Source organism: Notamacropus eugenii, chromosome 5 (genome assembly GCF_028372415.1).
Source record: "Notamacropus eugenii isolate mMacEug1 chromosome 5, mMacEug1.pri_v2, whole genome shotgun sequence".
Classification (NCBI taxonomy): Eukaryota; Metazoa; Chordata; class Mammalia; order Diprotodontia; family Macropodidae; genus Notamacropus; species Notamacropus eugenii.
This window is the reverse complement of record NC_092876.1, coordinates 343,698,027-343,714,134: the sequence shown is the minus strand read 5'-3', so window position 1 is coordinate 343,714,134 and position 16,108 is coordinate 343,698,027. Positions and strand designations below refer to the sequence as shown.

At 39.9% G+C, this 16,108-nt stretch overlaps 1 protein-coding gene across 2 annotated transcripts in view; it reads left to right on the top strand.

Moving 5' to 3' along the window:
• Positions 1-6,740, top strand: part of HCLS1 (hematopoietic cell-specific Lyn substrate 1) — a 45,403-nt gene extending 38,663 nt beyond the window's left edge. For both annotated transcript variants that reach the window (XM_072613856.1, XM_072613857.1), the window contains exons 14-20: positions 42-97; positions 790-859; positions 2,482-2,630; positions 3,866-3,973; positions 4,292-4,556; positions 5,699-5,770; positions 5,971-6,740. In XM_072613856.1, the coding sequence (XP_072469957.1) occupies positions 42-97; positions 790-859; positions 2,482-2,630; positions 3,866-3,973; positions 4,292-4,556; positions 5,699-5,770; positions 5,971-6,107 (857 nt within the window). In that variant the 3' untranslated portion in view covers positions 6,108-6,740. The remainder of the gene's footprint in view (positions 1-41; positions 98-789; positions 860-2,481; positions 2,631-3,865; positions 3,974-4,291; positions 4,557-5,698; positions 5,771-5,970) is intronic.
• Positions 6,741-16,108: the final 9,368 nt, after the last annotated feature.

Genomic DNA, 16,108 nt, shown 5'->3' with positions numbered 1-16,108 from the left:
TTGTCTCTTGGGTCTGACTCCTGGACTCCTTTTTTCTGCAGATTATGCCAAAGGTTTTGGTGGTCAATATGGGGTACAGAAGGACCGAGTAGATAAGGTAACATACTCCTTGTACTGAGGGGGTTCCCTCCAAACTATACCAAGAGTGATGACAGGGATAATGCTACAGAGAGGAGAGAGGGGAAAGTGTTGATGACTGAACTTCTATGTCTATCACCCTGTGCTCTGTGAAGGGACAAGATCTCCACCCCTGGACTCCTTTCTGATTCTTCTTTAATGCTCTGTCTCTGGGCTCTGGTGGATTGGTCAAAAGTCCTGCTTTTGACCATTGGGGATTGGAGGAGTAAGGGAGACAACAACCAGGGGAAGGTGGGAGGAGATTGTGTCACATTCACACTATGGTTTGTTACCTTGTGCTGTCTAATCCTAACCCCAATCTCCATCATTTCTCCAGTCTCCAACACTGAATATTCTCCCTAATCTCAGCTCAGAGGACCCTACTGACCTCCTCTTTCGTACCACCCACCAGAGCCTCTCATTGAGATTTGGAGTGTGTGTGCGTGTGTGTGTGTGTGTGTGTGTGTGTTAACCAAGGCTGAGCTCAGGAGCATCTAGCAGTTCAGAACTGTGCTGCACTTATCCGGAAATCTGGAATATTTGCTGTTCCCCTCCCCCCTTGGAACTTCATCCATCCAGGGAGTTTACCTCAGAAGGTCCCAAATGTTCCCAGCTTTGGACCACATGCTTCCTGGGGCAGCTCTTCTTCCCCTTCCCCTTTTCCTTTCACAGAGTGCAGCCAGCTTCAGTGAGATGGAGGCTCCATCTACAGCGTATATGAAGACCACACCCACAGAGGCAGGTGAGTTTTAGAACTAAGTTCCTCCTCTGTACCCAATCCAATATCCTTTCAACCTCTTAATACATCTTTCATCTGGATGTAGCAACTTTTCCATCCTCTGCTCACCCTTTGCCTCCCATCCAGACCAGGTTAGGTCGCCCTTAGCTTCAACCTTCATTTGGAAGAGCAATTATATTTATCACCCATCATTTTAGTAGACAGAACTGAGACCAATAGGAAGAAGGTACAGGGAATCCAATTTCAATTGGGCATAAGAAAGAAAGTCCTAATATCATTGTCCAAAAATGAAATAATGAGCTCTCCATCACTGCAAGTCTTCAAGGAGAGGAAGGTGCTATTTAGTTTTTAATCTTTGCATAATAATTTTAATAAATACAAATAATTTTAATTTATTTTTTAATATTTTTGGATGGAGGAAGGCAAGGCAATTGGGGTTAAGTGATTTGCCCAGGGTCACACAGCTAGTAAGTGTCAAACACCTGAGGCCGGACTTGAACTCAGGTCCTCCTGACTTCAGGGCCTGTGCTCTATTCACTGTGTCACTTAGCTGCCCCAAATAATTTTAATTTAAATAAATAACTTGTTTAATTTAAATAAGCAAAATATCTTTAAATAAATCTTATAATATTAAATGTTTTATCTTTGCAGGACAATATAATTATTATGCTATTTAAATTATATGTGTATATTATTGTACAACATTATTGTGTATTATATTGTATAATATTAATATTTGTGTAATAATAACAATAACAGCATTTTGAGTTTTGCAAAGAGTTTTACAAATATCATCTGATTTTATCCTCCCAACAACCTGGGAGGTAAGTGCTATTTATACAGAGAAGAAAACTGGAGGACACAGAAGTTAAATGAATTTCCTAAAGTCACAGTGTCTGAGCTAGATCTGAGCTGATTCCAGATCTTCCTGACTCCAGGTTCCTGAATTGTATGCATGGTACCACCTAGTTGTCTTGTTCATACTAGCCATTTTATAATTATTTATGTTTAATTTGTAAATGTTTAATTTTTATAAATGTTTAATTGAATTGAAGAATATTATAGAACTAATTCCAAACTGAGTTAGGAAGGCTAGCCTAGAAGTACATTCTGTCTCAGATTTTATTGTTATCACTTCCCTACGCCTGAGCTCTTCTCACTGGGCTAGTCAGATGGAGGGTACTGAAAAAGACTTGTGGAAGGAGGTGAGAGCTGGAGAGAATGGGGCCCATGATAGGGATTTGATTTGCAAGATAATGATGGAATTGTAGCTTAGGAAGGTACCAGGGAGGCATGAGGATTTGAAGAGTGGGGACAATGAGGGATAGGAACTTTAGGGTGAATGAGAAAAGGGATTTGGGGAAGAGAGGAATGAGATCTGGGCAAGAAAAGGATGGATGGAATTTTAAGGTCTGAGAGGCATAGGAAAGAGGCTTAGGGCAAATTGTGGCTCTAAGGCAAGGGTCTTGAGGTCCACACCTTTACATTCTCCTTTTGAATCCACTCCAAGTTTACAGACTCCTCTTCCTCCTTTCTGTTCTGTCACATCTCATTGATCACCATTCCTTGATATTATCCCACTCCCATCTTCTTTCAACCCTAATGCCACTTGCCCTTGTCAATAGCTTCCAGTGGGGCCCGGGGACTGAAGGCAAAATTTGAATCTATGGCAGAAGAGAACAAGAAGCAGGCAGAAGAGAAACCACAAGAACGAAAGTTGGTGTCAAAGAAGCCTGCAGTACCTATTCCAGTCCCCAAGAGCATCCCCTCGGAGGTAAGCTTCCCCAGCATCTAGATCTCCTTACACAGGGCACACTGGAATAAAATGTTTGTTGTTGTTTAGCCATTTTCCAGTCATGTCTGACTCTTCATTGGGGTTTTCTTGGCAAAGATTCTGGAGTAGTTCACCATTTCCTTCTCCAGATCATTTTGCAGATGAGGAAACTGAGGCAAACGGAGTTAAATGACTTACCCAGGGACACATCTGGTAAATGTCTGAGGTCAGATTTTAACCCAGGTCTTTCTGACTCCAGACCTGGTGCTCTATCCACTGCACCTATTACTTGCAAGACGTGGGTGAATAGGGAAGGTTCTTGCCCTCAAAGAGCTTATAGTTCAGGTAGAGAGATAATAGCTGGTGTTAATGTAATGCTTTGGGGTTGACAAAGTGCTTTACCTACATTATTTTATTTGATTCCCACAACAACCTGGGATGTAGGTGCTATTATTTTCCCCATTTAACAGTGGAGGAAATTGGGGAAAGCTGAGCTCAAGTGATTTGGCAGGACTTGATTTCAAGTCTTTCTGACAGTACAGTAATGATAATAACAGCTAACGTTTAGATAGTGCTCGTATGTCTGCACTGTGCTAAGCTCTTTACAATGATCTCATCTGATTATCACAACAATCTTGGGAGATAGCTACTATTATTATTCCCATGTTACAGATGAATAAACCGAGGTAAACAGAGGTTAAGTGACTTGCCCAGGCTCACATAGCTCGTAAGTGTATGAAGCTGGATTTAGACTCAGAAGAACTCCTGGCAGAGAGCAATAGAAGAAGCTTTTCACAATTAATTGTATCATAAGATCATAAATGTTGAGCTAGATGAGACTTCAGAACCTAACTAGTCTGATCTTCTCATTTTACAGATTAAAAAAAAATACACACAACAAGGAACAGGAAAGTTAGGTGGTTTGTTTAAAGTCACACAGGCAGTAAAACATCAGAAGCAGGAATTGAACCCAGCACATGAGTCAGTACTCTTTCTATTGTACTGTTTGTCAAATTCTCCAGCTATTAAGTACTATTTAAGGTCCTAAATCACTGGGAACTGGGGTTATCAGAGAGGACAGGATTTGAGCTGGGTCTTGAAGAATGGGTAAGATTTGGAAAAGGGGGAAAGAAAAGAGGAAGCAGGCATTCCAGGTAAGGAGATGGGCCCAAAAACTCAAGGCATGAATTTGGTGGGAGAGGAAGTAAACCAGAATAATGCTCTCTGCTCCTTAGGATAGGTCTCAGGTTGAGAGCTGCCTGCCACCCAAGATATCACTCGAAGCAACACACAAAGAGCTTCCTCCAGTGCCAACCCTGCCCTCAAAGGGGGCTCCCCAAGAGGTGAGTGGAATCTTTTTTCATTCGTAGTATTAGCAGCATGGCACAACTGTATATAATTCCTGATTTCATCTCTAGAGGCTGAATAAATGTCCTTTTTTCCCCCTCCCCCATCCCACTTCTCTAAGTTTGCTCTGGGTGGATATACACATAGGTGGGAAGGAGGGATTGGCCCAGTTTGTCAAAGGGTCAAGGATGGATTTGATTAGCAGGGAAAGACAATCTTAGGATTATGGGAAGAAATGGTAGAGCTGTGGGTGGAATTTCTTCTGATGTCTGAGGTACAAGGCAGGAGATTTCTCTGCATTCCTCTTCTCTCAGAACAATGAGTGGCCAGATAATGACGAGCCCCCAGCTCTACCCCCCAGGACTCCTGATAGGTTCCACACCTTGGAGGAGCCAGATTATCAATCAACACCAGAGCCAGAGCCAGAGCCCAAACCTGATCTGGAGCCTGAGAATGACTATGAGGATGTGATGGACTTGGAAAAAGGTCAAGAGAATGACTATGAGGATGTAGGGCAACAGGGTGAAGAAGAGGCAGAAGGAGACTACGAGGATGTCCTGGAGCCTGCCCATTCTGCTGGTGAGTTTGGGAGCCTGGATTTCTACCTCCACAACATCTCTCACATCTGCCCCTTCTTTTTGCTGACACAGCTACCACCTCAGTTCAGGCATTTATCACCTCTCACCTCAATAATTGCAGTAGTCTCCAAATGGGTCTCCCTGCCTCTAGTCTCTCACTTCTCCAGTCTATTCCATACACTATAATCAAAATGATTTTTTTTTAATGCCAGTCTGACTGTATGACTTTCCTACTTAATCAACTTCGATGGTCTCCTCTTGCTTCTAGGATAAACTCCTCTCTTTAGCTTTTGAAACCCTATATAACCTGGCCCCAACTTCTATTTCCAGTCTCATTAGACATTATTCCTTTCTCTCACTCTGTGATCCAGACAAACTGACCTCTTCATTTCTCACTCAGAACATCTCTAGTCTTCAGGTCTTTGCATTGGCTGTTCTACCTACTTGGGATTCATTTCCTCTTACTACTTTGTAGAGTCCCTCTCTTCCTATGAGATATAGATAGCTTAGGCACCATCTTCTGTAGGAAACCTTCTTCATCCAGGGGTTTGCTCTTGTTAAATTTTCAACTTTACATTATTGCATTCGTCTAAATTTGAGCATCCACACCTTGGAAATCAGCAAATACTACACATCAGAGTTTGGCTTACATTATTTGTTGATTGTCTGGACTTAAGAAGATGCTAATATTTAGAGTAAATTTAAAATTGTATCCTACACAGACCCCTGTCCCAAGAACTGGTTGTTAAACATTTACCAGCATACATTGCGTGACATCCTCAACCAGTAGTACCCTTCCTCCCACACTACTTTGTATGTAACTCTTTTGTATAAATCTGTACTTATCAGCATTATATTTATGCTCTCTATAATATATATGCATACATATGCATGTACATATATGCACATACATATGTGTATTTGTGGTCTTCCCCATTAGAATGTAAGTCATTTGAAGTATGGTTTGTTTCATTCTTTGTCCTCATGCCTAGTACCTAGGAGGTGTTTAATAAATCCTTGTTGATTAATTAGGAACCCCTTGTGAAATCCAGTACCAGTTCTTCCTCAACCTTTCCTCTCCAAAGTCATTCCTCTTGCCTGACAAGCATTAATATTGCCCCACTTGTTTTCCTTATTGTGTAGGAACTGCTGGTATTGGACCTAAGTCTGGGTCAACAGGAATCTCAGCCATTGCCCTGTATGATTACCAAGGAGGTAGGTCACTTTGAGGATGAACTGCCCTGGGGTTGGAACCTATGAGCAGCTACATGGCACCTGAGATGAACTTTCTCAAGGCTTCAATTGGGGGAGAAGGCCAGGCTCATTTTCCTTGTGGAGTAGGTTGGGAAGAGCAGAGGGGAAAGGGAAGTCCCTTTCTCAATTGGGACTGAGGATTCCTTCAATGTCTTCCACAGAGGGCAGCGATGAGATATCCTTTGATCCAGAGGACACCATCACTGACATCGAGATGATAGATGAGGGCTGGTGGCGAGGACGTTGCCACGGTCGCTTTGGCCTCTTCCCAGCGAATTATGTCCAGCTCCTTCAGTGACCCTCGCTGCTATTAACCTATAACCTGTCTCAATCACTCATTTGCCCCCTAGAACCTTTTCTTTTGCCTCACCCTGGTCGCACCAGGAACTTCTCCCCCTGCCTTGTACTATCAAATTAATAAGCGTTTATTAAGTGCCTACTATGTGCCAGGTACTGTACTAGGCACTAAGGATATAGAGAAAAAAGTGAAACTTCCCCAAGGTGTTTACTTTCTATCAGAGGGGAGGGGAGCCAGAGTATACTTATATAGTTATATACAAGATGGTTAATAGATACAAGGAGATATTGGTGGGGGTGGGGCGTGTCCTGGGGGAGGAGGGCAGGGAAATAAGAAGTCCACCTTCTCTGATTCTCAAGCCACTGAGTAGATTAAGCAGATACAGGAACATCAGTTAATATTACCTGGCCTTCCCACCTCTTTGCCCAACTTCAGGCTGTCTCTTCTTTCCCAGGGACTCCTTTAGCCCAATCCCAAGACTTTGTGATTTCCCCAGCCCAGAGTCAGGGCTCCTTGTTCATGGGATCCTGGCATGGCAATTGTTAATGTATCCCTTCTCTTGCCTTCCATGGTTTTCTAATGGAATCTGCTGCTTGGAATTGGAAATAAAGTAGCCCTGTGGTTTTTTCTTGATCTATTCGTTCTTGGTCTGCCCTGAGATAATTGATCTCCCAAGAGCCTCGGCTCTCCTTCAGTTTTGTGTCACACAGCTGCCATCTATAGGGGACTTTCTTGGCAGTGGGTTAGAAGTCAGAAAGCATGAAGTTTAAAGTTAATTAGTTTTAATTAATCAATTAATTAATTAGTTTTAGTTAATTAGCTTTAATTCTTTTGCTTACTAGTTATGCAGCTATAGCTCTGAGCAAATAATTTACCCTTGTAAATTGTTTAGTTGTGCCAGATTCTTCATGACCCCTTTTGGGTTTTCTTGGCAAAGATCCTGGAGTGGTTTGCTTACAGATGAGGAAATTGAGGCCAACAGGGTGAAGTGACTTGCCCTAGGTTGCACAACTAGGAAGTATCTGAGGTCAGATTTGAATTTAGGAAGAGAAGTCTTCCTAATACCAGACCCTGCAATCTATGCCCCTGCCCCACCTAGCTCCTCAATTTCCTGATCCATAAAATAAAATAGGATTGGACTTTTTAGTACTTTGATACAAAAAAAAAATAGTACTTTTTAACTTGGAGCTCTGATAATCTATGGTCCTATGTTTATTATAGCCTCATCCAAAACTCCTCCATACCACCACCCTTCTCCTTCCACATCTTTACATTAAAGAAGGCAGGAAGTCACCAGTCATTAGAAGCTAAGCTTATGTCTTAGCATGCTATTTAAACTCTGACCAGAGCCAATCTTTCTGAGGTAATGGACTGTAGGGGTAGGGGAATAGGAGACAATGTGGAGAAGTTTCTTGGGGGAAGGATGTGGCAAAGGATGATCTATACATGGAAGCTACTGTTTCTCTCGTCTCCAATTTCATTGAGTCTCTAATGTGTGTGTGAGTAAAAAAGAGAGAGAAGGAAGGAGAAAGAGAAGGGAGGGGCAGGAGGAAAAAAAGAAGTAAAAGCCACATGAGATATGTGCCTCCATTTGTTTTTCAGTAACTTCAGTTGTTTCTGACTCTTCATGACCCCATTTGGAGTTTTCTTGGTGTCAACTGGACAGAACCAACCTCTAACCTATGGGTGGCCAAAGCTGAACCAAGCAGGTCAGAGACTGGAGATTCAGGAATCAAACAGAAGTTTAATTTCAAAGTGAGAGAAACAGCTTGCAAACCAGTACTCATGTACCAGAACCCCACCCCTAGTGGGTGGAGGTAATTCGCTTTAGTGAGGGGAGATCTCAATACTTATACCAGACTTTCACAACTTGGCAGTTGGTAGGGGTAAAAATTAAAACAGGCTACACTTCTTTGGGCCACAGATAGGTTTTTAGTGACTCACTTTCTAAGTAAACATATAATTAATGATTAAACCATTTTGCAAATAAACTATATTTTTTTAAAAAAGGGAAATTTCAATTAAAATCAATTATACTTACTACTTAAGATTTTTACTTATCATGAAACCACATCAAAGTTAAAAAAATTACTTTGCTAAGTGAACAAGTTTTAATACATTTTTCAGATTTTCTTACTGTTTACATTTAGTTAAGGGGGTATATTACACCTCTTGTCAACAATTAGTTTATTATCAGCTACTCTTCACTATATGATCATATGGGACAAACATATTCTCAAAAACACTTTTTTTTTAATTGAGACATAATCCAGAAACTGCAATCAGCAAACACTTCTTCATGAAGTCACTTTTAGTTAAAGACTTTCCCAGCAGCAGCAATTTCTTTGAAAATCTGAAAACTAGCCTTAGTAGCCACCTCATTTTCTGAGTTTACTTTCTTGAAAAATTGCTATTCCCCACTGAGGTTTTTCAGCAATTTGGATACTTTAATTTGTTTTTCATTGGTGTCCAATTTGCTTAAGTCAGGTTGTTTTCATGTGAAATGGCGACGAAGACTGTATTCCTTTGGAACAGCTATTACTTCTTGGCAGATAAGGCACATTATTTTGTCTCTTGCATAAGTAAAGAAGAATTTATTTGTCCATTCCAGATGAAACACTCTGTGTTCTGATTTGATCTCCCATTTCTTTTTATCACCCATTTTACAAAGTCACCCCCAAAACTTTAATGTTAGAATCTAAAATATCTCTATAGCAATTGCTCACAAAGAAATACTGAACTGAGTGTTTGACCTTGGAGAGAATGCCAGACACTCACGTAACTTGGAGGGTGTCCCACCCCCTGTACTGATGGAGGGGAAGAAGCCCTAATGTTGTTGCTCATCACATAGCAGGTGTCAGCTTTGGTGGCATGTGGCTGCACTCATTTTGTCTCTGTTCAGTGTGAGCAATGACTGAAAACATGGCAAAAAGATATGACTCTCACTTCTCTCAGACTAGAGACAGACTGATGATAGTTGGTTGCCTTGGGTCATGTGACAAATAGGAAAGCATGGGCAGATAAACAGGAAACCCACCCACCAAGTTTCACAATGTGCACAATAACGACTAATGGAAGGAGGGTTAAGCGGGGTTATAGACGAAGCACTCATTGCATCATTACTCTTCTTTACATCTTCTACATTTTTGTGGGCTACTGGAAATCCTTTGGTGGGCTGCAAGTAGCCCTGGGCTGTATGTTGTGTGGGCCTGACTTATGCCAATGGCTGTGCAGTGAACTGTAGCCCTGACAATGAGGGGTAACAATAACAATGTGACAAAGTTTGATTCAGAGCTGGGCTTCATGACCAGAAACAATTTGGGGAGTTTGCTGTGTCTGAGATTATTTAGAGTTTGAGTGCAAAGGATTGCTGTGCTGACAAGCTCAGGGCCTTCACTCTGGAAAACAGTGTGTCTCTCTTTTTTCTTTTCTTCCTGGGCCATTTCTTTCTTTCTTTCTTTTTTTTTTTTTTAAATTTATTTATTTATTTTTAGTTTTCAACAGATACTTCCACAAGATTTTGAGTTCCAAATTTTCTCCCCATCTTTCCCCCCCCACCTCAAGATAGAATGCATTCTGATTAACACTTCCCCCAATCTGCCCTCCCTTCTATCACTCCCCTTGCTTCTCTTATCCCCAACCCCTCTATTTTCTTGTAGGGAGATAGATTTCTATATCCCATTGCCCGTATACCTTATTTCCCAGTTGAATGTGAAAACAATTTTTAACATTTGTTTTTAAAACTTTGGGTTGCATCTTCTCTCCCTTCCTCCCTCCCAATCCATCCCCACTGAGAAGGTAATTAATTCAATATAACTTACACATATGGAGTTACGCAAAATACTTCCATAAAAGTCATGTTGTAAACGACTAACTATATTTCCCTCCATCCTATCATGCCCCCCATTAATTCTATTCTCTTTTTTGACCCTGCCCCTCATCAAAAGTGTTTACTTTTAATTTCCCCCTCCTCCCATTTGTCCTCCTTTCTATCATCCCCCACACTCCTCTTATTCTCTTCCCCCCTACTTTCCTGTAGTGTAAGATAAATTTTTATACCAAATTGAGTGTGTATATTATTCCCTCCTTAAGCCAAATGTGATGAGAGTAAGGTTCACTCTTTCCCTTTCACCTCCCCTCTCTTCCCCTCCATTGAAAAAGTTTTTTCTTGCTTCTTTAATGTCAGATAGTTTGCCCCATTCTATTTCTCCCTTTCTCCTCCCAATATATTCCTCTCACCCCTTAATTTTATGTTTTTAGATATCATTCTGTCCTATTCAACTCACCCTGTGCCCTCTGTCTATATGTATATAATCCTTCCACCTACCCTAATAATGAGAAAAGTCTCAAGAGTTGCAAATATGATCTTCCATGTAGGAATGTAATTAGTTCAACTTTAGTAAGTCCCTTATGATTTTTCTTTCCTGTTTACCTTTTCATGCTTCTCTTGATTCTTGTATTTGAAAGTCTAATTTTCTATTCAGCTCTGGTCGTTTCAACAAGAATGCTTGAAAGTCCTCTATTTCACTGAATGACCATTTTTTCCCCCTGAAGAATTTTATTATACTCACATAGTATCAGAACTGGAGGGGTTATTAGATATTATTTAGTTCAACCTTTATATTTTACATATACCCTGCAACCCCAAGAAAGTCAGCTACCCTCATCTGTGAAAGGAAGAGACTAAGTGAACTCTGAGAGACAATTCCAGCTCTGATATCCTATGGTTCTGTGTCTTTGCTGAACTGTCTTTGCATGAATTGGGTTTAGTTTGTAGGAGTTTCTATCAAACAACTTTTTAGCTCATGCCTCTAGACAGGCAATCTCACAATCTGGTGAGACTGTGAGATTATAGAAATAGGAAATGCAAAAGAATTCTTAGCACTACCTGCTACCCTTCATTACTTCTAGGTAAATGATCAGGCTGACTTTATTTGTAATATAGGACAGCCTTTAATTCGCCCCATGTAGCATGCAAAACATAACTGACATAACATTTTGGGGGAAGAGAAATGACCTATTGATTTAAAGATATAAGAGGCCAAACTGAAAATAAAGAGTTTTTTTTTTGTTGTTAACATGCCAAGGAATCTGCTTTCACTGATAGCTATTCAGATTCCTGGAGTACAGATTTGTACCCTTCAGATCCTCTTAGAGTACACAGTCAATCAGCAGCATTCTGTGGTAACTTAGGTTAGAAAAATAAAAGCATTTCATAGGAGAGATAGGGGGTGGAGAAAGAGGAGGATTAGTTAAGGGAGAAAAGGGGAGTTTTTGGAATTCAAATAGAAACATTTATTATCAGAATAATAAAAACACTCCCTGTTCAAGGAAAGCATAGAAGAAGATCAGATACTTTTAAAATTGTGAAATCGTTTTAGTTAAAATAGCAGAGTCATTTATCAAAGGAGAGAAAATAATTATTACAGCAGCAAATGAGGTGACACAATCAGCCTACTATTAGGCCACCAGGTGGTTAAGAGCTTCCTACACTGTTAAACCAGCAAGATGTTGTGAAATGATTGTAGTTTCCATTTCTGCCCCATTCACCTTGGTACCTATGACTATAGTCAAAAGAAGTCTCCTTTATTCTTCCCATTTTCCCCAGTGATATATGGTCCTCTAGACTTTTTCATTGTCCTGTGGTTGCCCTTCCAAAGAGGATATTAATCCTTGTCAGAAACAAAAAGGATGTTGGGAATGTGAGTTTTCTTCCTTCCTTCCTTCCTTCCTTCCTTCCTTCCTTCCTTCCTTCCTTCCTTCCTTCCTTCCTTCCTTCCTTCCTTCTTTCCTTTTCTTCTCCTTCTCCTTCTCTTCCTTCTCCTTCTCCTCCTTCTCCTTCTTCATCTTCTTCTTTTTCTTGTCTCTCTCTCTCTCTCTTGCTCTTGATATGTGGAGAATCAAATTATTTGTGGTTTATACTTGCTGAATTTGAAGTGATGATGGAGTAGTCAAATAGAAATCTCCAGTAGATAGCTGAGGATATGGGATTGGAGCTCAACTGACAGTTCAGGGATTTTGCTACAGATTTGGGAATTATCCACATAGTGGTGATAGTTGCAATCAAGGGATTGAGTATGGAGGGGAGGAGGAATAAGAAAAGGTTTGCATTCTGGCGTTCTCCTGTTGGAACCCAGAGTTATACCTTGGGGGACCTGAGCTCTGATTGGTCAGCTTTTTCCTTACTTAGCCCAGTCAGGGCCCATTCTACATTTCCTGGCCATCTCTAGGTGATGCCATCCTAGCTCTGGCCTTCTCCTCCTATTAGAATTTGACTCCTCTGGGATCCTAGTCTCTGATTGGGGACTTTTACTTTATTTAATCTGCTTCTCCACTCCCAACTTCTCTACCATCCCATAGCCATGACACCTTGCTCTGCTTCCCCTAACTTGTTACTTCTAGCTTCCTTTTATGTGTTATATTTAAAAAACCCCACAAATGAATTATTTCTTTATTTTTAACATTTCTTTTCAATTTTAAGTTCCAAATTCTCTCCCTCCCTCCAAATCCTTTCCCATGTACTGAGAAAAGCAAGCAATTATAAGTGCAAAATCATGTAAAACATATTTCCATATTAACCATATTGCAAAAATTAAAAAATCAAGTGAGAAAATTACACATCAATTTGCATTCAGAGTTCATCACTTCTCTGGCTCAAAAGCTCTTGAAATCCTTGACATTTTTAATCCTCGGATCTTATTGGAGATCTTACACTGAGATATCCAGATTTCTAGGACTTAGTTTCCTTTCAAATCATATAAAGGGTTTGGACTCTAAGGCCTCTGAAGGACTTGTCACTTTTTGTCCTTGTGCACTTGTGGGTGCACATACAATAGTCATTAGTCACTCTAGGCCTCAGTTTCAGGGAGAATCCATGGAAGGACCTCTAGTGAAAATGCTTTTCATTTTCAATGTCCACGTTCTACTTCATGGCTGGCTTAGAGTGACTATCAATAGTAACAGTTTCTCTTTCCCTCCCAGCTTCATTTAGTTATATTTTATTCTTTTGCTCATTAAAAGGGTCATTCCCCAACAACTTCTTAAAGAGGCCTATTCACTCAATGGGTGTTACCTCTCTCTAAGTGAATACCTTAAAAGGGCAAGGTCCCCCATTGCATCCTGGGCCGTCTCCAGGTATCCTGATGAATATTTGGTCACTGGATCCAGACTGCTAGGAGGAAAAAGTGAGTTTGGTGACCTTGCACAGTCCTCCCTCACACAACACAAAGTGCAGCGCAAGTCATATTATCATTTCTCCGATGTCATGGTCTTCTTCAAAAATGAAGGATGAACACAACTTCTCTCTGGTTAGGGATAGCATTATTTCATTACGAGTCCTTTGGAATTGTCTTGGATCATTGAGTTGATCTGAGCAGCCAAGTCTTTCACAGTTGATCATCATTACAACACTGCTCACTGTGCCCAATGATCTGGTTCTTCTCACTCACTTAGCATCAGTTCATATGCTGCCACGTTTTGTTTTTCGGAAACCACCCCCCTCATCTTTTATACCATAATAGTTCTCCATCACAGTCATATGCCACAACTTGTTCAGCCATTCCCCAATTAATGAACAGCCTCTCAATTTCAAATTCTTTGCCACCACAAAAAGACTTCCTATAAATATTTTTGTACATGTAGATCCTTTTCCTTTTCCTTTGACCTTTTGCTAGATCAAAGGGTATGCCCAGTTTTATAGCCCTTTGTGCATAGTTCCAAATTATTCTCTAGGATGGTTAGATCACTTCAGAACTCCACCAACATAGTTCATTAGTCTATCTCTTTCCCCCCATCCCCTCCAGCATTTGTCATTTCTGATAGGTATGAGGTGTACTTCACAGTTGTTGTAACTTGCATTTCTCTGATCAATCGTGATTGAGAGCATTTTTCATGTCACTATTTATAGCTTTGATTTCTTCTTCTGAAAACTGCCTATTTATATTCTTTGACCACTTATCAATTGAAAGTGACTCATTTTTTAAATTTGGCTCATATTCCTATATGATTGAGAAATGAGGCCTTTATCAGAGAAACCTGTTGTAAATTTTTTTTGCTATTTCTTCACTCTTTATGATACCTTTTAATTGTAATTTCCCTGATTATCTCTGTTAATTGGGTCTCTTTTTGCTTTTGCTTTTTCTGAGATCATGATTGCCACCCCTGCTTTTTTTGCTTCAGGTGAAGCATAAAAAATTTTTCTTCAGCTTCTTATTTTGACTCTGTATGTGTGTCTGTTTCAAGTATGTCTCTTGTAAACAAAATATTGTTGAATTCTAGTTTCTAATTCATTCTGCTATCTGTTTCCATTCTATGAGTGAGCTCATCCCATTCACGTTCACAGCTGTGATTACTAACCGTATGCTTCTCTCCATTCTATTTTCTTCTGTTTATCCTCTCTCTCTCTCTCTCTCTCTCCCTCCGTCTCTCTCTCTGTCTCTCTCTCTCTCTCCCTCTGTCTCTCTGTCTCTGTCTCTCTCTCTCTCTGTCTGTCTCATTCCATACCAACTCAAAAGTCTGTTTTGCTTCTGATTACTACCTCTTTTAATCTGACCTCCCTTTTATCATTCCCTTCTTTCCTCTCTCCTCTTCACTTCCTATAGGTAAGATATATTTCTATTCCCAACTAAGTGTGTGTACATATATATATACACACACATACACATACATACATATGTATGTATGTATGTATATATATATATGTATGTATGTATTCTTCCCTCTTTGAACTAATTCTGATGAAAATGAGGTCTGAGCATTGTCCTCCATCTCACACCACTTTCCTGCCAATGTAAAAGTTCTTTTTTCTGTGTCTCTTTTATGTGAGATAATTTTCCCTATTCCATCTCTCCCATTCTTCTAGTTCCTCTCTATTTCTCACCCCTTTATTTTTTTGAAATCATCACAACCTAATCAGCTCATACCAATTCCCTCTTTCTTTTTCCTCCCAAATTTATTAATTTGTTTTCAGTTTTCAACAATCACTTTTATAAGTTCCAAGTTTTCTCCCCCTCCCTCCCTACCCTTCCCCAAGATGGCATGCAATCTTATATGGGTTCTACACATGCATTCTTACTAAACACATTTTCACATTAGTCATATCCATGCCCTCTTTCTGTGTAAACTCCTTCTAACTGTCTTAAATTCTTAAAAGTAACATGTATCATTTCCCATATAGGAATGTAAATAGTTTAACTTCATTGAGTCCTTAATGTTTGTTTTTTCATATTTACCTTTTTATGCTTCTCTTGAGTCTTGTGTTTGAATGACAAATTTTCTAGTCAGCTCTGGTCTTTTCATCAGGAATGCTTGGTAGTCCTTTATTTCGTTAAATATTATTTTTCCCTTAAAGGATTATACTCATTTTTCTGGGTAGGTGATTCTTTGTTGTAACCCTAGTTCCTTTGCCTTCTGGAATATCATATTCCAAACTCTCCTCTCCTTTAAAGTGAAAACCACTAAACATTATGTGATTCTGACTGTGGCTCCACATTTTTGAATTGTTTCTTTTTTTTTTTTTTTCATTTTTAACACAGTTCATATCACATAAAACAACTCCAACTTTTGATCAGGTGATACTTCTTTTAAAGCATTTACAATATAGACCACAAAAGAATTTTTTTTTAACATTAACCAACTGAGACACAAATAATAACTACGTATGCTAACTTTACAGGCCCTTGACCTAATTGTCTCCACACTGTTACTAAGAATTAAAGTACCCTAACTTATTGTTGTTGGTCTAAAGGCCCAAGTCTAATAGCTTAATTTTAGACTTAACCTCAGATGTTCCCCTACCAATAATCTATAATTTAATAGATCTGGTATTAAGTTTACAAACCTTTTGACTATAGGAAATTGCCACCAAGAGTAGGGACATTGCAGAGAAACAATATCTCCCCAACTTCATGTCAATTCCAGGCAGGAGTAGATTGTCAACTTGCATTCAGTCAGGCTTAAAGTCTGCCAGGTGTCAGTGGGGAAACTGAGCCAGCAGAATCCTA